Source organism: Anser cygnoides, chromosome 3, assembly GCF_040182565.1.
Source record: "Anser cygnoides isolate HZ-2024a breed goose chromosome 3, Taihu_goose_T2T_genome, whole genome shotgun sequence".
NCBI classification, from domain to species: Eukaryota; Metazoa; Chordata; class Aves; order Anseriformes; family Anatidae; genus Anser; species Anser cygnoides.
In genome coordinates, this window is record NC_089875.1 from 66,132,006 (window position 1) to 66,156,934 (window position 24,929).

Genomic DNA, 24,929 nt, shown 5'->3' on the forward strand with positions numbered 1-24,929 from the left:
AGGTATCCCCCAGTTCAGCATATAAATCCATTATTGGGAACAAACATCGCATTAAGTGTTGCACAAGCACACCGATCTAGACACGTAGCTGAGGTGCTGGACTCCACTCCAGCTTAGTCACCAAACCTTGTTCAGCTTGGCAACAGTCAGCTCCTCCTTCAGATCTAGGTTTCAGCTGCTATACACTGTGGTGTAGCTTTCAGAGCATGTTTGAGCAAGTGCTTCTCGATTTGCATGCCAGCAGAGAAAAGCACAGACCAATAGAGGCAGTTGTACAACAAAATGAAAAAAATGCAGACAAAAATATAAAATGTAAAGACATTTATCTTGTCAACAGTCCGAGCATTGCACAGCGAAGTTTCACCAAAATATCTTCTGTGAAACCACTGCACTCTAGTTTCACATATTGCAACATAACAGGTCTATTTAGGTACCTGAAATCAATGCATGAGATTTACAAGTAAAGTGAATTTTCTGTGGAATGAACTAAAATTCTTCTTTAAGGCTAGCTTACACCAAGACTCATTTTTGCTGGTTTCCTTGTGTATTTTTCCAATTTGCTTACGTATTACTGAAAAATGTTAGGAAACAGAAACTATCAGGAGAGGACAATACTTATTCACACACAAACCATTGACGAAAGGACCCCAAATGCTATATGTTTTAATATATTTAGTAAAGCACCTTTTACATAACTAAAAAAATGTCCATCCTATATTTTAAACATATAGATAGATAGATATAAAGATACTGATCTGCTGCCCTCCCCAGTCACCTCTTTGTGCAGCTCTCTACAAAGCACGTTTATCCACTCACCACAGACAGAGCCTCGCACCAATCTCCTCAAATGTGGTCTCTCGGGGAGGTAGCGGTATTTGCATCCAAATATACTGAGGTTTGATGTGTGATCTCCAAAGAAACGGAGCTGGCGGTATCTCTCCCCGCAGCGGTAACAGAAATTAGTGTTACACTGGGAACAGGTCATGTGGTCACACCCTTCTGTCCTCTGGATGTGGATCTTCACGAGCAGAAGGAAAAAGAAAAGGCTATTTTTAGTCCCCGGAGCATGGAAAAGCAGGCACCGCTCCAGCGCAATCCATATGCATCAGATGAAGAGATACTGCAAGCAGCCCCTTGCTGAACTCGGCATCTGCACTAATAGAGATTGCAGCTGTCCTAAGACAATAATGTTTTCTAAGGCGTGTTTCAGACCACCAAACACGAGTTATAGTTGTTTCCAGGCTTCTACATAAGAAATGCCTTCCCACATAATTCTTGCTCTTTGCTTAAAGTCGTTGTCTCAGATGAGCATCTGAGTGATCCTTACCCTTACTGAAGATGAAAAATTATTTTTACTACCCAAGCAGACACATTAGCACCTAACTTCATTAAAAACCAGAGCATCACAGTAAATATAGTTGTGAACTCTGGCTCACCCCTCCATAGATGGGTTTCCCTTTTATGTCACCTGTGGCCCCACTCCCTGTCCCATTACCATCACAAATTGATTTGGCATTTTGTAATAAAACAAGAAAGGCTCTGCTTCAGGATGAGGGACTTAAAAAGCACAGGATTTCTATTTATTTTTAACACAGCATTAAGCCAGGCTGCCTAGCCTTCCATCTTTCTGCTGATTGTCTGCATAAAATAGCTTAATAATAATTTACCATTTCTATACCTCCATATACTTCTGCACAATTGGTACATTTACTCACTTTGCACAGATTTTGTAAGGCTTCAGTTTTAGTTAATAGTTCTGAGAAACTTAGAAGAGAGGTAGTCCTGATGGTATTTCACTAAACCACATTATGCACTGCAACGTTGATTACACAACTACTAAATCTTGCCAGCTAAAAACATAGCTAATGGGGTGGTAAACACTTTTCCTAACTTACAAGATGGATTAATACTGCCACCCCCCATGCTCCACAATGTAACTGCAGATAAAATTACACAATGATTGAGGTTGGAAGTAACCCACAGATGTCACCTCTTTTAACCCCTAGCTCAGTGGTGGGCTAACTTCAGAATCAGATTAGACTGCTCCAAGCCTTGTCCCACCAGATTTTAGAGTCTTCAAGTATGGGTATGTCACAGTCTCTTTGAGCGACCTGTTCCAGACTTCACCGCCCTCCCTGGGAACAGCTTTTCCTCCCTTTAGATCCAACAGGAGTTTTACTCACTGAAACTTGTGATGAATGCCTCCTTAACTTCTTACTCGTATCTACACGAGTATTTTGAAGGGAGGTACGGGTAAAGACAAGACATCACCACTTAATGGCCCTGCAAGCACCAGAGGTGATGAAAGCTCAGGTACAGCTGAAGCCTCTAACCTCAAGAAAGGCTTGTGATTCCTAGGGTATCAGACATTCTTGAAAGGACCAGGTGTGGTGCTGGTCATGGTTCATCTGGGATCTGAGAAACTTCTTCCACCTCAACTGCTACTGAAATTGGAACTTCACGTATGTAACAAGCTGACATTTTCCACCGGCAGTGCTTAAAAGACTGCAGGGCAGATGCAGTGAAAAGTAGCTCCAGGTAGGTCTGCAGACATCTTTGTGCTGATGTTAGACATCTCAGAATTTATTTTTGCACTTTCAAACACTTCTTTCAGGCAAAAAGATGGGAAAGACATTCACACGCACAAAGATTGCACTATAAAATGCCACTCTGGTAGACACAGAGGACTTGCATTCATCCAACAGAAGGGATCCAAATAGGCCGACTAAACAATTGCTCCCCTCTATGTTGAGGAAGCCCACCGTTCAGTTTGTTTGTATCATTCCTTCACCTGTATCAGAGGTACCCTGTTTTCCAGAAGCACCTAAAAAGAATACCATTGCCGATGAGCTTTATAAGCTACTTGATTTCAAAACTTTCACATTTAAGTGTTCAATGCAAGCAAACTAAAAAAAAAAGTCTACCCAACGTTATACCAATTTCACTTTTTTTTTTTTTTAAAAGGGATATTGCCAGTTTGAGTTTTGCTTTTCCTGTACAGGTCTTATATAAAAAATTGTTGACCGTACTCATCGAGCCAAAGTTTAATTTAGTTCATAAGGCATTAATTTCAACTGAAATTGAGGAATTTTAATTCTGAGTTACTGAGTTTGCACACAGGGACCTCAGTGTATCTTAACAAATTGCTTTTAAAATTTTATTCCAATTAGCTTTTCAGAGGAATGAAATTTAAACAGTAGCTATACAGGATTTTATAATTTTACAGGCACCTTTGCGTATCTGCTGCTTCAGTGACGTATCTCTACTTTAAAAATGTAAATGAGGGAATTAAGTTATGACACTAAGAAGCAGCATTTTTTTTTTTAATATCAAGACTGTTGAACTGTCCTTTCTCTCCTCCAATTTACCAATCCAATATATTGAAGTTACCATCCAGTCTAACTGAAAATCTGTACAGCCTGGAACTTACAAAAACTCTAGATGCAAATACTCATACCACAAATACTTCATGTTTCAAAACAATTTATTTTTATGTGGTAGTAAGAAATTCTACGAGCTGCTGGTAATAGTTTTATACATTCTACCCTCACTACTTCTCACAAAAATCCACCTTGTGCATACTGTCTGCATCCTTCTACCTACACTTTTCTAGAAGCGTCCCAGTTCCAGATAGCCACCCAACCATTCCAATCACTCCTAAATCTCTTGAATCTGCTTGCTCCTGGTCTAAGTCCTTCAGAGGCATTGTTCTCTTAAAATTAAGTTGATAGTTTGTTGTTGTTGTTTTTTTTTTTTTTTTTTCTTCTGGACACATATTGCAATTATATGAACTTTGTATGAACTTTCAATTTGTATGAACTTTGCTTCTTCAAAACAAAATATTACAGATGTTTTAGACAATATTTATCTGCACATACATCTTCAAAAGCTGCAAGTCTGGAATAACTAGTTGTACTTATCCATATTTTTTGTTGCCAAAAGAAATCCAAACCCCACCACCTTTCCCTTTTGGGTGAGGATGGGATCCACTCAAAAAATGACAAGCAGAGCTTGGACTCGCTGCCACCCGCCGCCAGACAGACGATGCCAGATGAACTCCGTCTGATTCAGCCAGGCTGCTCTCAAGCCGAGTGCGTGGCATTTCACCAGATGAACTCCAGCCTCGGTTCACAGGGATATTTCTCCCTCCCCTCAGCATAATCTGCTGAGAGAGATGGGTTACTGTAGGTTGGGAAGGCGATTGCTGCCGGGTCAGACACCACATGAGTGCTCCTGCTCTCCTGGCCAGGAGCGCTCAGGTGCTCGAAGGCCCAGAGGGCCACGGCTGGCTGCAGCCAGCTGCTGTGGCATGGGGCTTGCTCACTGCGGGTTCTCCCACAGCAGGACCACAAAGACCAACCATTTTCATCACTGACTTGACCCCCTCGCGCTGTTCAGGGATGCCTGTTCACAGAAACAGGCTCTGGGAAACCTGCCACTGCTGGGTGAAGAGGAGACATGCTGCTCTGCTGCCACTCCTCCCAGGGGAGCCTGGTGCATGGCTTAACCTCCCCATACGGCAGCACTGATTCTCCTCCCTCCAGAGAGGAAAAATAATTCAATCACCTTCAAAAGCCATGGCCTGTGTTGTGTGATAGCGTTCACATTAATCAGAATGGTGAATGCATGCCGTAAGAGGTATATGATCCATGATTCCCATTAACATTCTTGTTTACTTAAATTTCTGCTGCTATTCAAAGCTTTCTAAGTAAAAAACACTCTTCTATGTTTCCTTAGTGTTTTCTTCTGAAGTAAAAAACAGCAGTGGGGAAAGGCAGGTAAGGTTACAAATTTTATGGAAAGATATCTAATAATACATAGCGAATCTGCATGCCTTAGCCAACTCCCTCTAAAACAAGACCATTATCAATATAAAACATGCTGAAACATCGTCTACTTGGATCTAGAAGAACAATAGATCAAGTAGTGTGTTACCAATTCTTTCCCTCTTTCCTCTTTTTTAATCGCAAATATGGTAGTCATCTGATTATGTTTTATACAGTGGTTTTAAGGGGTAGACAGAGTGAGAGTCAGAAAAGTATTAGCTCCAATCTCCCCATCCCCAAATATTTAGCTATTGGTGTGTTCATTCCCATATGAAGAACAGACTCAGACTCCTTTTATTGCCCTTGACAAAGAATGCTGCATAACACATATTTTTTAAATACTCAATAACTGATTATGGGGAAAGGAAGAAAAAAGTACGACTGTTCTAACCACTAAGTGGCTCTTTTGATTATTTGCTAGTTACAGAGTTGATTTAAAAACCAACAATGTGTTGATATGAACCATTCAGAGGTTGTGAACAAAAAGAACTTTTTCCACCTCTGAAGAAAAATACTAGGAGTAGAGGTACAGTTTATGAAAATATGGAACTCCCTCTTCGATATTCGTTTATAACATCACATTACCAGAAAGGACTTTTTAACAAAGGTTCTTTTTCTGTGCTAATTTCATAACTTTCCATTTTGCCTCCCACCATACAGAAGGTTTTATTTTCATTTGATTAAAAAAAAATAAAGAAATCTGAAGCCTTTTTGGAATCAATAGCTAAACTCACGCAACTTCAGGCTTCAAAATTAGAGATTTAGACCACCTAGGTTTCAGGTGTCCAGCCTTCTTATTCTGAATCCATTAAAAACAGCTATACACTTTAGGTTTTGGAAAGTCAGATTATTTAAAATGTATTAATGATACACACATTAATGCTGGCGTCTTTTATTCTTCTCTCTTTCCAGCTAGCAGCTCTCCTTTCCCTGCTTTTCCATGTTCATTGGTGCATTGTTTTCTCCTTTTTTTGGACAGCTTATTTCAATAGTTACATCATTCAGATTGTCCAAAAATCTGAATCTGGACTCAACTCAAGAAATTAAAAACAAACCAGATACTTCTGCCCACTCCAAAAGGAGGAAAGTTTGAAAAAGGGTTTTACTGTAAGACTTCCCAGAAATCAAATCTTTTTAGAACTGGCTCAAACCTATCAACTTTTACCAAATGAGAAGTTGTTAAATCTATTCAAAAGTCATGTGTATGCGGGAGGAAGGGTAAACAAATGACCACTGATTTCATGGCTTTACAAATTTTTCTTGATGCTTTGAAGTCTTTCAATTTCAAGCTATGGCATGACAGGCATTTCTTTCCCCATGACCAAAATAAGAAACTTAGTAAACTGATAAACATTCTCTTATTTGCACAGGGTAAGGCAAAAAGTATGACTAAACATACTTCATACATTGAGAAGTAAAACTTCCCATTCACTATTTATTTCCTACCAAGCGTTCTAGTTACCTTACTTTGTCCCCTCCATGAAGTAGATGTAGAGCAACAGGTACATTCAAATTAAGTACTCCCTTTCTAAAAAGCCAGTCTCCCACCACCATGGTGATCTCCAGATTTTGACTTATTACCATCAGCAACTGGAGACAACTGCTGTGAAAAACAAAAAAGCAAAAAGCCGTAACAGCCACCTCCGTTAAAGGTTAGGGGCGTATTGGGCTGTTCCACCACATTCAAGTAGTGGGACATCTCTTTCCTATCATGGAAGGATGGGAAATGGCATTTCTAGGGCATGAGACTGCACCTCATTCTGTTGAAAATTAAGCTAATTTATGAGGAAGGATTAAATGTCAGTTCTTTCACAAGCCTAAAAAAAATTCTGGTTTTGCCAAAAATTGAAATCTCTTAGTTAAGTTGTTGATAAGGAGTACTTTCTGACTTCAGCACTGAATTCACCCAAGCTCTTTTAAAAAATCTGACAAAGAGCATCATATTTCTCTAAAGCTTTAAATTTCTTTAAAGCTTTATTATAGGAATAATTTGGACTGTAACACACTCATTACAAGTATAAAACAAAGCCTTGTCTTAGGATTTCTTTAATGTTTCTTTTACATGCAAAGAGTCTGCAGAGTAAGTAAAACACCTGACCCATTTTTCTCAAAGGGTCAAAGGTAAGAATTTGTACAAGTGTGAATTCCGTTTCAAATCCAGAATAGAAGCTACAAATATTTACTCTACATAAATATTTAAGCAGTTTGAAGCTACCACCTGTGCATCCCCAGAAGGCGGCTTACCTTGCATTTTGGACACTTCTGGGCATTCCTTTGCCCGTGCTCAATCTCATTGGCCCAGTGACGCAACAGCTTGTCTCCCTTTTTGTACTCTTTGCAGTTAACGCCTTCGTGCCAAGGCGAGTGGCACTTGAAACACCAGACAAATTGGCAAGATGGACACTGGATCTGTACAAGTGAGAAAACACCACACATTTGCAAGATGTTTAAATTGATAAAGGATCTACGCCTCCCACTCACTCAGTTTTAAATTATTACAACAAACACATCATCATCACGCCTTCTTCTAGAGCCTGGCTAATTTTTGAGAAAAGCTGTTGGAGTTGCTGTGTTTGTAGAAGTACTAAGAAACACAGGCACACTGCAGGTGCTCATTTTCAAATGACTGGCCTCACACCTGGACCATGACCAAAGCAAGCAAGAAGCAGAAGCCACGTTAGACACAGGCACATCCAGGTTTTGGGAACAACTCTACTTCAGCTGTGTTTGGCAGCACAGCTTCTGGCCGGGGAAGGCATGGCTCTCAAGCAACTGCTCAGCCCTCCTCACCACCCCAGCCACAGCCTGTGCTTCACACCGCCCCTAATTTGTACCAGCTGATGGACCGGACTGAGGAATTCAACCAAACCCAGCTTTTTGGCCACAGCTCTTTCTGTACCTGGCTCACCACAGACACATTTGTGCTGGCAGTGCATGGGGCAGGGATGCTGCTCAGGAAGCTCTGTCCAGGCGTGAGGACCCAGGCAAAGCCCCCAGGATGCATTTTGGAAATCCTTGCATACCACAAGCTGCTGTGCCCTCTGCTCAGACATGCCGACTGCCTGCCCGCTGCCTCAGCTCTGTTTTGAGGCCAAGGCTGGCACTCTGATCTCCCTGAAGTATTTTGCTGGGGAGCAGCCAGAATTACTATTCATACGTGCAGTTCTTACTTCCGTTACTACCAGCATGCTAATGCAAAGCTGATCTGATCTCTAATGCATGATCAAGATGAAGCTGTCTGCTGCTCTTAATACTTTTCCTTAAGTTCTACGTACATAGATAGCATTTAGGTTTTTGACTAAGATTTTTTTTTATTTTGAACATGAGTACAATTGATGCAATGGCTCAAGCTGAGTACTTTTTATGACTCTATCTGACCCATTTTTCAGTGGTTGCCTTTAACTTTGTATAAAGCAAATGTTTTTGCATTGCAGTAGTGTCTGACAGCGTAGCCTAATTCATATCATGTGATGTATCACTCTGCATAGCAGCGTTCAACCAAGTATTCTACCTTTACATGATGTGCTGCTCAGTGCACCACTTCAGCTTACCTCTTTATGCCATTTCAAACCTAAGTATCAGCAAGTACAAGAATATGAGCTCATGCTCAAGAGAATTAACAATTTTCCTACTACATATAAGACATTGTTTCCCTCTCCAGAATTCTTTGCCTGGTCTGAACTGCAAAGAAGGAAAGCAGCCTCAAGATGTAGACAGATTCTTTCTCTCTTTCCAACACACTTTAATTACCATTTACTAGTTATTATCCTTCTCCAAAAAAAAAAGTGCTAGAATACATACATTTTTTTCTTCATATCAAGAAGACTCAGACACTGTAAAACTGAAATAGGTTAAATTCTGATATCCTGTATCCTGTGCATGTATGACTTACTGCTTGCTATAGCTACAGGGTGGCTTTTTCCTAAGGTAAACAGTAAAATTTTTCATGTAGGAAAAAAAATAAATCACACTTATTAGATGCTTTCTGTCAATGAATAAGTTACTGAGACACAGGGAGGCAGCACAGAAAAAGGAAAGAACAAGAATAAAACTCATTTGTAGGGAAACAATACATGACAGCTGCAACACGTGGATTACAAAGACTATTACTTTTTGCATGAGAACACTAATCCCTGACCCAAGGCCAGGACGAAGTATGAAACAACCGAAATACAAAATATAATCAGTGCCATTTCTTGGATTTGCTGGTCTACAGGCCCAGATGCTAAGTAAAAGTAAATATGTTATCCTGCATCTGTGCATAATTCTTAAGAACAACAGAACAGTAAATTAGCTTCCCACCCTAAAGAATCTAAAGAATAGCATTTTTACTACATAAATTCACACACAACACTGATTTAGGTTTCCAGAACCCTTCAGAAACCAACATGTGCAACAGATAGCTCTGATTACTGGCTTACTGTCTAGACCACTATCCCCGTAATTTTCTACAAGCTTCAAACTTGTGTTTTTCAATATCACACGTCCCAGTGACCTACTGCTAGGAAGACAAATTTTAGCCAGCATTACATTGCATTACTCAGTATTTATTATGCCTCAGGCAAGGATGAAGCTTGTAGCCATGATTAAGTGTTCTACAACCAGAAAGAATCACAGAATCATTAAGGTTGGAAAAGACCTCCAAAATCATCTGGTCCAACCATACCCCTACCACCAATGTCACCCACTAAACCATGTCCCTAAGCACCACGTCCAACCTTTCCTTAAACACGCTCAGGGACAGTGACTCCACCACCTCCCTGGGCAACCTGTTCCAATACCTAACAACTCTTTCTGAGAAGAAATTTCTCCTAATTTCCAACCAGAACTTCCTCTGGTGCAACTTGAGGCCATTCTCTCTTGTCCTAGCTTTAATCACATGCAGTATTCAGTCATTTGAGATGGAACCTGAATGCTAAACAAACAAACAAACAAAAAAAACACACACAAAAAAGACAATATTCTGGCAAGTTGCAAACTAGAGCTCCTTGCTTAAAAAAATTGACAACATAATTTAAAACTTTTTTTTTTTTGACACATTCATTGCAGTCTCTGTCTTTCTATTATAGCATGCATATAATTGCAAGAAATGTACAAGCCACCAGGACATATACTTAATCTTATGCATGCACATTGACATCAGACGTTTCCAAATACATCACTTAGGAAACACTAAAACACAGGATGAGGTTGCAACGGTAGGATTTCAGAATAACATCTGTTACCATGAGTGGCCCTGATGAACTGAAGTAAACTAGTGGGATCTACCTCATTAAAAGGTTTGGAGTTACTTGTTTTCTGTGGAAGGTGGAAAAGGAAAGAGTTAGTAAATAGATTTAAGATTCTGAATGAGCCACTTGACTGTTGTTGCACAGTGTCTGAACATACATTAAGCAGGCAAAGAAAAGTATGTTCTTTTAAGAACTATTATTCTTGCTTTTCTTGGAACTAGTGGCCAAAAAACAAAACCCTAAACCTATTCAAACTTGGATTCAGTGTAACAGCATGGCAAGTACTCAAGAAATAGGAACACAACAGGGCAATTGTGGCTGTCTTTCAGATTCTTATATCATTCTTCCTCCACTTTTCTGAGAAAACCAAACAATGTGCTTTATGCTTCAGTATTAGCGCGTGAAATCGTAACAAGGACACAGAAATACTCTGTTCATATGGTCTGAAGTAGTAAAATATACTATAGTCCAGCAAAGCAGACAAACTATATCTGAAAAAACAACAATACAAACAGCTTTTGGTGTTTTTTTCAAGTATGTTTTTCCTTATACCAACATTTACCTTTTATTTTATGATTTCCATTTCAGTTGATCAGAATTGAGAGGATACATACCCAAGACATCAATCTCCCTTGAAACAGAAAAAATACACAACTTCTCATACTAACCCTCTTAGTTCTCAGCTTTCTGAAATACTGACCTTTGAGGCTAACATTTTCCATTTTCTTAGCTAGCCTCTTCAGTGTAAACTATTCTAGCTATCATTTTCCTCACCTCCCAGGAAGAGACCTTTCAAAATTGGTAGGTAACAGCAACACAAAGCACTGACCATTGTAATATGACGTTAGCAAAACTGACTTCACATTAAAAATATTCTGAGAGCTTGAAGCTGCAGAAAGATTTATGGGATTTTCTGCTGCTTAGTGGAATGCTGGTTACACGCTAGGGTAGCTGAATAAATTGCGCAGTTGATGACATGAATTACCATCTCTAACTACGGCTACATAGTCACTTTTTTCAAAAAAAAAAAATATGGGCTCCTGCCAAAACAGCTGCCTCCTCCTCATCACCAACCCATCCCTTCTCTCGTACCAGCTGAAAATAAGCAACAACAAAACAAACAAATCTTGTGTCCCACTGGAGCTGATCTTTGATCCAGCTCCCAATGTGACAACAAAACATCAACATGAGCAAAAGCAAGCTGGCAGGAACAAACAGCTAAGAGCAAAGAGGGACAGAACAGCAAAATCACTGCTTTCAGAGCAGTTCGGGCTTAAGGCTGACTGAAGTGATGTGTAGACATGAAGATATCTGCAACTCAAGGTTAAAATTTGATCAAAAAAGCCAGGAGGGGGGAGGGGACGGGGGGACACTCATTGGAATCAGCTACCCAGATTCATTCCATCACAGCACCTCCACAGCCGCAGACTCCTACCAGTTCTAGAGCACGGAGTTTCAGAAACGCTTCAGTAGTTCAAACAAAAGACAGTTTATGTAAGAACCACACTGAAAAAAAAAAAAACATTTACGTTTCCAAAGTCAAGCACTCAAGCCTTTATTTTATACAATGGTATCTCTTCACAGAAGCAAGCAATAAAACTGTGTTATGAACCTCACGGGCTAAGGCAGAAAAAGTCCAACAATCAAGAAGTGCTTCTTCATGGCAGGTCAAAGAGCCAACACTAAAACAGATGAAATCCAGGCCTGATAGAAATAACAACAACAACACAGACAGAAAAAAACATGATAATCACTCTAGTAAAACCCATATCCATATGTTCCATGCATAGGAGCTTAACTACCAATTTTTCATTTTTTTCCCCCCCATTTCCTTTGGACTTTGGCATACCAGCTTTTACCAAAGGTTTGTTAGAACCTTGCCAGCAAGGAAATCTTACACTCCCAATTTGGGTCATAAGATAGAGAGCAAGGGTCTCTCCTTACTGGAAAGCTGGATCCTTTTGTGATATCAGTACTTGATGTATGAAACTAACTAGTTACGTTGCTGTACTGTGCTGTCCTAAGGGCACTCATGACAAAAGGGAGGTTTGCATAGCAAGTTTCCCTTTTCTTCCTTTCCTCTGCCAACATACATGGACATGGTAACTTTCTGGACTCCGATCTCAAAAATGAAAAACAGCAGTAGCAAACTCTGAACTTCTGGGCTTAGATCAGCTTAGCTGACATAAAACAGCTATAGCAAGGAAAATTAACAGAGGTAATACCTTTTGTACCTCTTTAAAGTGAGATGTTAAGTTCATTTATGATTTTAAATGGTATATCAATTGTTATGAACGTCAATAATATTTTACAAATACGTACTCTTGGTACAGAATACTCAAGGAGTACTCAAACATACTCTTGTATTTTTTTACAGCATTTTCTCATTATAGTGTATAGGAGAGCAAGGGTGCTGGCGCAGAGCCCTTCTGTGCGGTGATCCTACCAGTACACTTCTGTGCAGACTTCTCCCATGCATGACTTGGTTCTTCTGAAGGCAGCACTTCCAGTGCTGGCGCTTCAGTTCAGAATTCCTCTGTGGCAATTAGTGCTTACACTGTTTGCAAGGAAGTATGTAAGACCTTTCTGTCTCCAGTCAGAGCTATCTGATGCTCTATGTGGGAAAAAAAAAAAATGTCTTTGCCTCCAAAGAGCCTATAATTTGAGACAGACAACATATGAGAAATCACGTAAGAATAAGGAAACAGAGATAATGGTCCACAGCTACGCGTGCATGTAACTACTCACATATACAGTCATATATAGCCTTCTTTTTACACCTCTTCCATGTGCTGAGCTTAAAATAACTCACTAAAACCATACCTATGGCAGAAAACAACACAGATTCAGGGAACAGCCCGAAGCCCTGAACCATGGTTGTCCATACTGTTTGATAGCGTTTTCCCAATTACATTTCTGATCTGCGTCAACTAGACATTCCTCCAGGGAACACACCTGGACACAGCTCAAAGCACGCATTTTGAGAGGGTCTGTTTCCCAGAGGAGACTTCAACCCTACAGATCAGGACTACACTTATCACTTCACCACAGCAGCAGGGAAAAGCTTCTAGCAACACATAAGGCAGCCTCCGATTCTTTCTTTGATTAGGATTTCTAGGGGAATGGTGAGAACATTTTAACCACAGCATTTTAACTCAGAGAGCACTGGTGGGCAGCAGTACTCATTTTGTGCCTTGAAGACGACAAAAAAAATAAAATAGGAGTTGGCACATCCATGATGTAACAGCTACACAAACTGTGACAGGGCTCAAGGGAACAGCACAGCCTCTGGCACCTTAAGAGAGGCTGCTGCAGAAGCATTACAACGGTGGGTCTACCTTGGACCATGCATCCTGTCTATATCTGAAGGGACAGTAAGTGGATGGCCGAAGAAGAATGGCTGCGGGCAGGAGGAACTTGACCTGCAGCTGGAATTTTCCACCTCTGTGTACGGTGCCAAAAAACTGCAAATAAGTCCAATGCCAGATCTGAAGTCCAACACCAGACTTTGTGGCAGCTTGCATGCAGTTCAAACACTGCACAGATACATGTAAGAAGCTTGTATCTCAGAGTTAGCTTTACTGAGGTTTCAATTCCACTGGATACACAACCTTGTACCTTTTAATCTCCACACTGGGCTGAATCTTATGCTGTAATTAGGCCTATCTAAACAATCATCTAAACTCCTACTGAAGAAAACTGGTTTGTCCAGGCAAGGCTAACTCGATCATGAAATTAACCACCACAAGTCTAATAACTGGATGGAAAACTAAAACAGAGCATGATGCTGCAGACAGAACGTTCATCTTTTGGAACCAAGATGGACCTTTGGGAGCTCAAAGCTGCTTCCGCCTGCCATCTTGCTTTTACTCTTTCATTGAAATCACAGTATAAGCAAGCCTTCTACTAGAAGTGCTGTCAAAAGGTGGTTTTGATCTTTCTAAAGTTTTGTGTATTGAGACTCCACAGGATATTGAGAAACCACAATAGTGTTTAACCTCTATAGTAAGGGACTGAAGAAATCAAACCAAGGAGCAGGACAGACAATAGCTCTAGCTCTTAAGAAGGAGCAAGCCAACAGGAAGTTATCACCTAACACAGCAACTGTCCCAAATTTATTTGCTGAGAGTTCCAGGGAAAACCTATCTTTGCTGGAGTTGTACAGCTAAAGTTATCAGTAATAGTGTGATTCCTCTTCCCCAGTCTCTTCTAATCATGACTATATTATTTGCAAGTCTGAGAAGAAAGAAAATACTCTTAGAGTACTCTTTAAATTAAAACGTGCCAGGCCAAAATTATGCCACCTTACCAAATAAGGTAAGGACTAAAGTTAAACTGTTCAAATTGTTAGAAATAAATTAATTAATCAATGATTCATATTCCTAATCACAGCTTGTACGAAGCCCCAGCAGTAGAAGAAAGCTCACTTAATGCCCACCAAGTGCTGTCCTACCCACAGCTCTGGCGACCATGCTCACTTTGTATTTGTTCTCCAATTTGGCAGGGGTAGGAATGTGGCCTCTCCTCCGGAAGGTTGTAAAGTGCTTGCACTGAGGGCATGGCTTGGTGCTGGAGTCAACGCGGCTGAGTTCCAGGAAATATTTATACTTGATGATGTCCTCGTGGGGCAGGTTATAGAGGATGGTTGTTTCATCCAGGTGTTCGCTGCACTCTGTGATTGGGCATTTTATATCCGCTTGTCCCAGCTGCACCTGAATGTGGGAAAAAGCATACAGAAGAGTTGCAAGACCTTTTGTTTGGAAAAGGTACTACTCTGCAAGTATTGAGGAAGCAAACATTTGTGAGTTTTGCAAGAAAATTCGATTTAAAGTACTCTAACAGTCCACGGACTATCAAGCATATCGTCTTAAAGTTATTTTGACCTACTCCAAGTGAACTGCCATTTTTCCAAAGGGTATTTTCCAAATCCAACAGAAAAACTAATTACTCCTATAACAACTGTAGTTATGTACCATGGCGATGTACTCCATGAAACCAAACCAAGAACTTGAGCTAGTAGCACCCATCCAGCACTCCATGCTTTGGCTGAAATAGCTAACTCTCCACTATCACGGCTCACACAGGCACTCAGAAAGCAGGTAATGGAAACATTTGTATGCTGTTATTCCAAAATGTGCTGGGAATCACAGCACAGAGAAATTAAAGTCAACTTAGGATCATCAACTCTGATTCAGTGCTAGACCTGAGCCGGCTCCTGCTAAGTGATGACAAAACATCAACCGAGCCCAGGGCTGACCAAGCTAATAGATTTTCCCAGAACCTTGAGTGCTGTAATATTTAAAAAAGAAAAAAAAAATCCCTAAAGATGACCAAAACAAAAACACACAGAGAAGCATGCTCAACTTATCAGGGCTGAAACTGCTATTGATGTAACGAGCCCTGATGGTCCCAAGCTGATCCGTATGGTCAGTTATCTGCAACATAGGTCCACAGCTCCAGGATCTGAGACCAAGGCTAGACACAGGTCTGCACCCTTCATGCTTGGCAGGCTTTATTAACTTGGACTTCATGCCAAAACAGCAGATCCTAGCTGGTCTGTGAGCAATGAGGCTGTATTTACTTGGCACTGAGCCTGAGTTAATAAACCCTGCTGGGTCTGAGGAGTCTGCAAGGACCCAGAACGAGCTTGTTCAGTCATGTCTGCCACACATAATCCTGAATGGATGAGAGTTGACTGCACACGTGGAGCTGACCACCAGCCCAATTCTTCCTTACTACTAAACATGTCCATGCAAAGAGGGAGGAAGGGGGGCTGACAGTGGAATGGGTGTCTCTTTCTAGGAACTATTGTTCTGAGGTTGGTCAGTTCAATTTCCTTGGACCGCTTACTTTTTTAACATGCTCCGTTATTGGGATCTGCAAACAATATACTGAATACGATAGCAACGCCTCAAATTTTGATGCAGGTCTTGCTGCTGCATGGCGGTAGCAGAAAACACCATAAACCAGAGACTGTTAATGCAGTATTTCAGCTAAGAAAGGAAAAAAGATAAAGCAACACAACCCTGCCCTTGCTGTCTCAGCTCCAGAGCCATATGGGCTCTAACTGAATGATAATTTAGTCAGGAGTTAGAGGATTAGAAAAGACATTACAAAAAGGTATAAAATCCAAGGTCAACACATATTGACTTCAAAAAAATCCCCATGGCACTGCCTTTGTTTCCCCAGCAACGCAGTGGGACCAAAGAGATGAGGAAATTAGAAGATGGCAGCAGTCTGTCCCAGACCAGAGCACAGAGAGGAGATCTCAGCCCTGCGCAGCCTCTGCTCAGGCTGCAGGCAGGTCAGGATAGAGGAGATCTTCCCGTGGTACAGAGGAGAGGCTGGCTCCCCTGAACTACACCCACTGTCAGGAGGCAAATGCTCCAAAACTTCACTTCCAGCCCCAAAAGATAAGGAGAACACCGCCACACAGAAACAAGTCTAGACTCAAGTATTTTGGCCTTTACCTGGAGCAGGGTGGAACAGAAAAAGGACATGGTTGAATGCACCATTAAAAAACAAAACAAAAAAACGAAACAAACATTCCCCCCCCCAACATGCTACGGGGAATGTCCACATTTTACAGCTGGAAGACACTCACGTACCTGAAGCAGCATGTGAAAAGTTGAACTTAAGCGTATAACAGAGTGATTCTTCTCAGAAATTCAAAAAACCTCAGTTTGATACATGTTAAAATATGTTACAACCACGCTGCAAGAAGATCACATCACCATGACACAGCATATCCCTGTTTTAGAGGGAACATTGCCATCTGAAATATTTAATATATGGCTTCACCACGTGATCCAAAATAAATGTACTAGGAATTATTTTATGCTCACAGTTTGTTATCAAAGTATTTTGACCAGAGATACGGGTCCCTGGACAATCTAGTTACTCTGCTAGAAGTCTTCATGTAAGTGAGAAGTTTTGCAGATGCTCAGACCTTTAAACATTTGCTTCCCACATTCTAATAGCTCTGGCCTTTTTCTTTGCAGGTGTTCCCATTATGTATATGTACAGACTTTCATAAAAATATGTCCTTCCTCTGCTGGTGCCTACCCCTTCCAAGAGCCAATATAGCTCCGGCAGCACTCTGCATTGCAGAACATCCAGGACTGCTGGTCCCAAGCACTTATCAGTAATTCATTTCAGAACATGTGGAGTTTGTTGTAATTTATCCCCCTGTGTATCATCTGTGCTCAAGAAGCAGAAAGAAAAATCAGTCCAGCTCCCAAGAACCCAAATATGTTAACCTAAGGAAAAATTGTTACAGAAATACAAAACGCTATTGCATTACTACAAGGATTAGTAGTTCAATATATGTAGTACCACAGAAGTAATGCTTCTATTTGAAGAAGTATAGGCAAAACAATTTAAATCCAAATAGTCAAATGAACCCCATCTATGGCTACTTTGTTGTTGTTGTTTAAGAATTAGGGAAATACTAAAAGGGTTAAGCCCTTTTCCTAGAAGTAAACTAATCTGCATCGGAGCAACATTTCATGCTGAGAAGGCACACTGTATTTGGCATTTAAACCGGTGCTTAAGAACCACCACTTACATGACATGGTAGTTAGAACAAACCTGCGTTTATAAAATGAAGGAATACAAAGCTGAACACTTTCTATTTTTCATGCCCACACAAAATATGATTAAATATGTGGTAAAAGTCAAGCGTGGTTTCAGTGTTTATTTTGAAAATATGTTTTACACCCACTTGAAGTAAATCATTTTTATCCTCTGTAATAGTTTCAGCCTTTCAAGTTTGGCAAAGATTGATTCTTTTCCTATGTTTTGAATAGGACTGAAGTGAACAGAGCTGTTTTGCTTATTAGCAGTAACTTCAATGGAGCCTTGTCTTACCAAAACAGTTCATCTTTGTTTGTGCACTAGCATTAGCAATTGATGCAAGCACAGCTTTAGAAGTAGCTTGTTAGGCTACCTACTGCTGCAGACCCAGGAGGTGCTACGGAACAGAAAAGAAAAATATATTTTTTAACCTGGCTAAAAAACAACTAGTTTTGTTCTTTTTCATGACTTTTTGTTTTTTCAAAGAAATTTTGAAGAGCCTCATCCTTCAGAATCAGCTTATCACAATGTCAAAACCCTGAGTTTTAAGGAGTCTTTGAATTTCAAAGTGCCACCGTGTATTAAAAACTTTAGAATCCTCAGCATACACAACAGCATGGTATATTTTCACAGCGTGAGGAATGACTGATATGTCTAAAGGCAGTTGAGCTGCTGCACAACAGTAAATGTCAGACTCTATTCAGTTCTTACACCCAGCTGTGCTCAACTTTCGTAAATCATCTCAGGAGGTGCTAGCACCATTTACAATTCATCCTGTGAAAGCAGGCTCTCATGAGTTTCATCCTGCAGAAAAGTAACATTTAAACTATCAGAACAGCATTACACTGCCCCACTCCCTCTAGTTCTTGATATTTTATTTGAAGAGATTTGGGGTGGGGGACTTGTTCATATACTGCCCAAAACTACAGTCATACCTGTAACAGGAAGAGAGAGTATGGTCCTTTAAGTCAGAAAATTATTCTCTCTGCTTCAGCTTTCTACAAAAAGGACATCTTTGGTAGCTGAACAGAAAGAGTTCAAACTATGTGAGTAGCACTGATTTGTGCCTGTCATTTAGCCTGGCCACACCTGGCTGGAATGGGCCATTCTGCTTTAAAATAGATACACACAAACCTGCATTTTCTGACTGAGACTTTACTCTTAGTTCAGAGATACATAAGCTAAATAAATCAGTAAGTTGTTCTTACTTTCAACTGTTAATGCTGAAAGAAAAGTGTACAGTACCATAGCTAGTCTGCACCCCTGTAGAACACTTAGATTTCTAACAGTGGGCCGAGCTCTCCCCTGTAAACTAATGTGGATGTTATGCATTAAAAAATACTTTGGGAGTGCACAGATGCAAGTAAAGGGACAGTTTGATACACAGGACTTTCACATTCTACAGAAGAACAAACTAATGGAAGAGAGTTGCTTTTATCTGCAAGCAAAATCCTATTGCCTTCTAGTTCACTGGAAATGTTGCTCTTACATTTTTTTGCTGTAAGTTTCAACCAAGTGAAGAATTACTTTCTTCACTTCTGGGAAGTATCATCTTGAATTTTTTTTTTTTTAACCAATCAAACAGGTTTTCATGGAAAATACTTTAATGGCTCTCAATAGGACTCCACAGTGGTAGGTGCTAATTGAATGAAATCCAAATAGACACAATCCAACAAGTGCAACCAAGGAGGAAAAAAATAAAGACACTGGAAACTTTTACTAAGCATTTCGCACCCGTCTTTGAGGTTATGGTTCTGTGACCATTCCTGTGGTTTAAGTACTAACTTTAGTAATCCATATCCCCTGCCTCTGCGTTATGCCAGTGATGTCCTGGCATTATCCAAACTGCTCTTACAAAAACCCCAAGCAATCCTATGAAACAGATTTTCAGTTTCTGTCCTCCCTGCTTACTGCCAAACTGTAACATATCCTCAGTGATGTAAAACAAGTCAGAATGAAGAGTTAGGAATAAGAGTGATGAGATTAGGGGCTACTTCAGTTGTGTCTCCACCAAGTAGGAAGACAAACTGGGTTTTGTGTGCTACCTCCAACTGCACTGGATATCTTCACGTATGTTCTTGCCTGTAGTTCATTGCTTCACAGACCAAAACCCCACTGGGTGTGTTTCGTTTGCATCTCCCCTTTTATTCATGTCTCTAGATAGCAGACTTGCATTAAACTTAGTTTTAGAACCCATTTTTCAGTAAGCCACCACACTGTCCTCTCTGCCAACCACCACCTATAACCTTGCATCCCTCCCCTACCCAGGAGGGAGGGTCTTCACCAGCTCAAGCAATGGGTACATTGCTGATCTCAGAAAGGTTACAGAAAGAATTCAAACTGGTGAGGAACTCCTCTATGCCAGCACTGAATTCATAATTGTTGGTTCTTAATTCTTACACCAAGAAATACCTGCACGACCACCAAATCAACTAGAATGACCAGTCTTTCTCCATAGTCAGTGGAGAACGAGGAAGGCGATCAACATGATTCAAAAGCAGCAGCAAATGGCAACAATGCCTTTAAGTTGCCTGATGGAAAAATCTCACTCTTTCCCACAAATGACTAAAAGTAGCTCAAGAAACCTAATTTCTCCCAGCACTAAAGTCTGTCAGGTATTTTAAAAAAAGGTTTTATACGTGACAGATGTTCATTTTAAGCTGATTTTGTTAAAGTGGCCATTTATTATTAATAAACGTTCAACCCAAAATCTGCACTTAAAAATAAATCACATTTCTGTTGTGTCACAAGCTCATGTAGACCACCCCTGAAGACGTCCATCACGGTGTCTTCCTTCACATCTCTTATCTGAGGACACAGAGTCTTTGTTCTCCTCTGGCATGGGTACTATGCACCTGGCTGAAGCCATGGCAAGGACGTGGTTCCTGCGCCATGCCACATTTACAAAGTGACCTGGGCCCAAAAGTTCCAGGCACCAGCAGACACCACACCTCTTCCACTTGCATAGTTCTACGATTTACATTAACTATCACATTGTCAACACTAAAACAAAAACCAACCAAACAAAAAACACCCAACTCAAGAAGTAGTAAAAGAGCCTTTGAGGAACATTTTAACATATCATCCTTGACAAGAAAGGCAAGCAAAAGCAAGAAGCTGGGCAGGAATCGCAGCATATCCAACCACCACCACAATGTTGACTGGCTAAACTGGCCAGAATTAATTAGCGAGGATAAATGAGCAAGATATTCTCCTGAGTCTAAGCTCAACCAAAACCTTTTTCTTAAAGGCCTCTTAATTTGCTTCATCACTTGACAACATGCTGACACAAAGCTCTACTCCTTTTCGTCCCTTCTACAGGGCCAGGTTTCATCTGTTCATATTGATTTGATACCAGCTTGAACATTCAGGTTCTAATTGTTCCACTTGCATTGGAATAGGATTTATAGAAAATTTATAGAAAAACAAACTAATGTTCTTCTTGACCAGACTTAAATAATTACCATCCTGCATGAGCTCCCCCCCCTACCCTTTCATCTCCTGTTACTGTCCGTATCACCAAATCAATTAAAAACAAAAGATTTAATCTGAGTAATGTATTCAGACAACTCCATTGCATTTGGTCATGTTTCTGCCCCCTGCCACTCCACAAACACAGTGCACACGATCAGAAGGCACAGAGGTTACATGCTCTGTGCCGCTCTTGGTGTCTGCATTGCGCTGAAACCCACGATGGAGGTCACGGCGAGTCCCATGTCCAGACACAACTAGAGGTGTTAACCCGGGCCACTGGGACATTTTGTGACCAAGGGGCAAGCCAGAGTTACCCCAAGAGATATGGAGGGCAGAAAGCTTCCATCACCTTGCTGAGAAGACAAAGCCATCTTTCACCTCTCGTGTTGGCCTGCCTGTGAGGGCAGAGCGAGGGGGAAAATCCCAGCTGAGAAGGGCCGAGGGCGGCCCAGCAGGATGTGGGGGCAGGAACTGCAAACCTTGGAGGAACCTGACCCAAACCCACACGGAGCAGGAACTGCAAACCTTGTAGGAACCTGACTCAAACCCACAGGTCTCTCAGCACTCGTTACAGGGAAGAAGGAAATACGCAACAGCTCTCTGGTTTTGTTTAGGTTTGCATATTAACAAGGCCAAGTAGCGAGCACAATAGTTTTCCTATTCCTTAGAAGACGCATTGACTTCTGGTAAAAGACACAAAGATGCTCATGAAAGAAGAGTTTTGCAGGTGGCAGACTGAGTCAAGTACCTACCCTTTTGAGGGTGGAAAAGAGGCAAATATATCCAAGCCCTGACAGCCGTTGCTGCTGCCTGGCAGTGGGACCAAAAGCTCACAGGACCAGGTGTGGGAAGGAGCTGCAGGAAGGAAGCAAGGGCCAGGAGACCATCCGCATACCACGATACACTCGAGTAACTTGGCCACCACTGCTCACAGGGGCTTAACAGAAATGGGAAGTAGGAGCAGAGAAGCAACGAGACCTTTGCAACAACCTTTGCAAATTTTCTATTTGTCAGGTTTCCAGCATCACGATAAGAAGACTGCGTCCAAGTAATACAGAATCGAAACAAAACAATGCCGACAGCTGATACTTGTGAAGTAAATGAGAAAAATTGATGGGTTAACTCTTTAGTCATCATGTTTAAATTCAGATGAGAACAGCCTGTTCTCCTACACTTGGAATAAAGCTGTAAAAACTGTCATCTGTACTTGAATGTGTTACCAGCCAAGCCCAGCCTGGATGTGAGGCATGGACAGGCTGCAAAAGCTGAGCAAACAGCTCAAACATGAGGGGACCCAGGCACAGCCACAGTGACCAGCTGCTCAGCCGGGGAGCTTTACCTCTGCCATGCAACAACACATCCCACTTCCAGCGTGCGGAGACCTGAGCTCCCAAAAGTTGCAGTCATGCAATGAGTGTTTACCGCAATTCATCTAAATACTTATACTAGAAAACAATCAACTGCAAAACGAACAAACAAACAAACATCATTTCTCCCTTTCCAGTTAAGTTTAAAACAGTGTGCTCAGTTACTCAAGCAGGTCATTTTTACCACCATGCCAGTCTCTTACAAGAGCAGAACTTAAAAAGGAACATTGCTGTTTCCTCATCTCACTTGCAGAAGAAAACTCTGAGTAGCCAAGCTCTGGCCTCCACCAGGTTCAGACTGGATTAACCGGGTTCAGATCAGTTCCAACAGAATAATACTGTTACCTATTAACAATAATCAACACTACAACCAAAACAAACAAACAAAACAAAAGTTCCTTTACGAACTGGTAGTCAAGAAATCAGCAAAGCCATGGTTACTATGAGTAATCACAGTGTCTAGATCAAAACTTTCCCCCTCTGAATCCTTTCCTGTGCTTTTCTTGAAGATGGAAAAAAAGTTAACACCTGCAAGAGTAAAAACACGTGGCCTCAAACTTCACTGTGAAGCGTCACTTCAGTTTTCACATGGAACTAAGCAAAATCCATCAACCACAGCAACAGTGTATTTTGTGACTACTTGTATTGAAAAAGAGTGGATCAACAGTTCATTCTTCAACTATTTAGTACACAGGATCCAAAACAGACACAGAAGGCTCCTGAGTTCATATTTGCCAACCACAATTCCCCTTTCAAATAAGAAAAAGGGCCCAAACTACCACATATTTATGAAATCTATTCAGTAATCTGTATTACTAAACCTCTAATACAGATTAGCCCACACAGTGATTCAGCTGGTAGCATCAGCAGTAGTTAATTGAACCTTTGGCTTCACCAACAATGGCTGCTATTGTATTTTACTTTAATACCTACAGAAGTGTTTCATGGTGCTTATTATATTCCCAACTGAAAGTGGCATTTAGCATAAAAAAGAGAAAAGCTCTCAATCAGAGGGAAAGAGTAGGAGAAGAGAGGATGCTCCCCCCTTCTCAATATTGCATTCCAGAAGATGGCTATAGAAGAAAACAGCATCACCATGGATGTGGGTGGTGACTTAAAAATAGCAAGAACTTTTAACACAAATCTCACAATTATTCTTTGACCATCCAAATCCTCTACATTCCATGGTCTATAGAAAAGGACAAATATTTTATAGTCATCCTTAAACTGTCTTGCTTTCCTTAAGAAAGCTACCTACAACTATTTTGTTTCAAAGTCTTTGCTAGGTCTGAGGTTGAAGATGAGTTTTCTTGTGCACGTATCAATGATCAATGTTTTGACTCTTGACCATCAGACAAGAAAACAAATTCTGCCCTTGTTCACTTGATAAATTTAATACACAAACAACCACGTTGCATAGGTGCAAGATAAAGTGAATGAAATTCTGAGAAGTACTTTTACCTGGTAGGCAATTATCAGAAATAGTAACATATCTCTATTCTTAGATTCTGGGTGGAATTTACAAGGTTAAATTACTATCACTTGGCTTCCCTTAGAAACCATGCAACTTAAGGGAATTTGTTTATGCAATGAAGTTGTTGCGAAATAACTAAGAATTGAATTATAAATGGTTATTTTGCTCTGCCTTCCTGAAAAGAAGACCTATCTCATTGTACCAGTACATATCCAGAATAAAGTAAAGCTGCTTTTGGTGAAAAGCTACTACTGTATGAGGACTCCTACAAAGTGAAATTAACTGGTAACTTTTACATAGCTGGATAAACCCGAGAAGTAGACTTATGTGCATGCTGACATATTTTCAGGGGTAAATACTTCCTGGGAAAGGCTAGCACAGAACAGCCTTCCAAACTTCTCTCCACATACCAGCATTTGGATGAGCCCCAGATACCATGCCAAAGCCCCAGTTTCACATGACTTAATTACGTTATTTCTCATAATACATTCTAAATGTAAGGAACATATTTATACATGTTTAATGGAATGACAGATACAGCCACAACAGGGAGTAAACGCAAGACCAAGACCTGCAAACAAAACAGTCTTCTCCAGGGAACTATCAAGGCAAAAGCTTAAATGATGGCTGCGATCTGTACTTTGAGAAGCAAAAGTGAAAGCAAATCCCCAGGCAGAAGCAACAAACTACCCATCTCAAACAGCTAAACTGTTACCTAAGATACCTCAGCAGAAAACTCTGACACAAAAGAAAAATCCTCCCGTGCAAGCTGAAAGAACAATTCTGCACCAGAACTGACCAAATCCAGCAGAGAGCTGCACACAGTGATTTGAAACGCTGCATTTAACAGCTGAAACATCAGAGTTAATTTTCTTGCCGATCAAATTCTGGCTATAATACTGGGGTTGTTACTATGGGAGGTCAACTTCACGCAGTAGCCAAGTTAGATTCCTAGCTAGAACTTGAGTTGGCCATGAGGGAG

The 24,929-nt window shown here is 40.8% G+C and overlaps 1 protein-coding gene across 4 annotated transcripts in view; it reads right to left on the reverse strand.

The window, feature by feature from the left end:
- Nucleotides 1-24,929, reverse strand: part of RNF217 (ring finger protein 217) — a 63,102-nt gene that overhangs the window by 15,130 nt on the left and 23,043 nt on the right. The window contains exons 2-5 of one of the 4 annotated variants that reach the window (XM_066994327.1): nt 14,536-14,769; nt 7,071-7,235; nt 3,961-4,162; nt 842-1,018 (exon numbers count right to left, since the gene is read on the reverse strand). In XM_066994327.1, coding sequence (XP_066850428.1) covers nt 990-1,018; nt 3,961-4,162; nt 7,071-7,235; nt 14,536-14,769 — 630 coding nt within the window. In that variant the 3' untranslated portion in view covers nt 842-989. The other 3 variants (XM_013175345.3, XM_066994330.1, XM_066994328.1) reach the window with 3 other exon arrangements.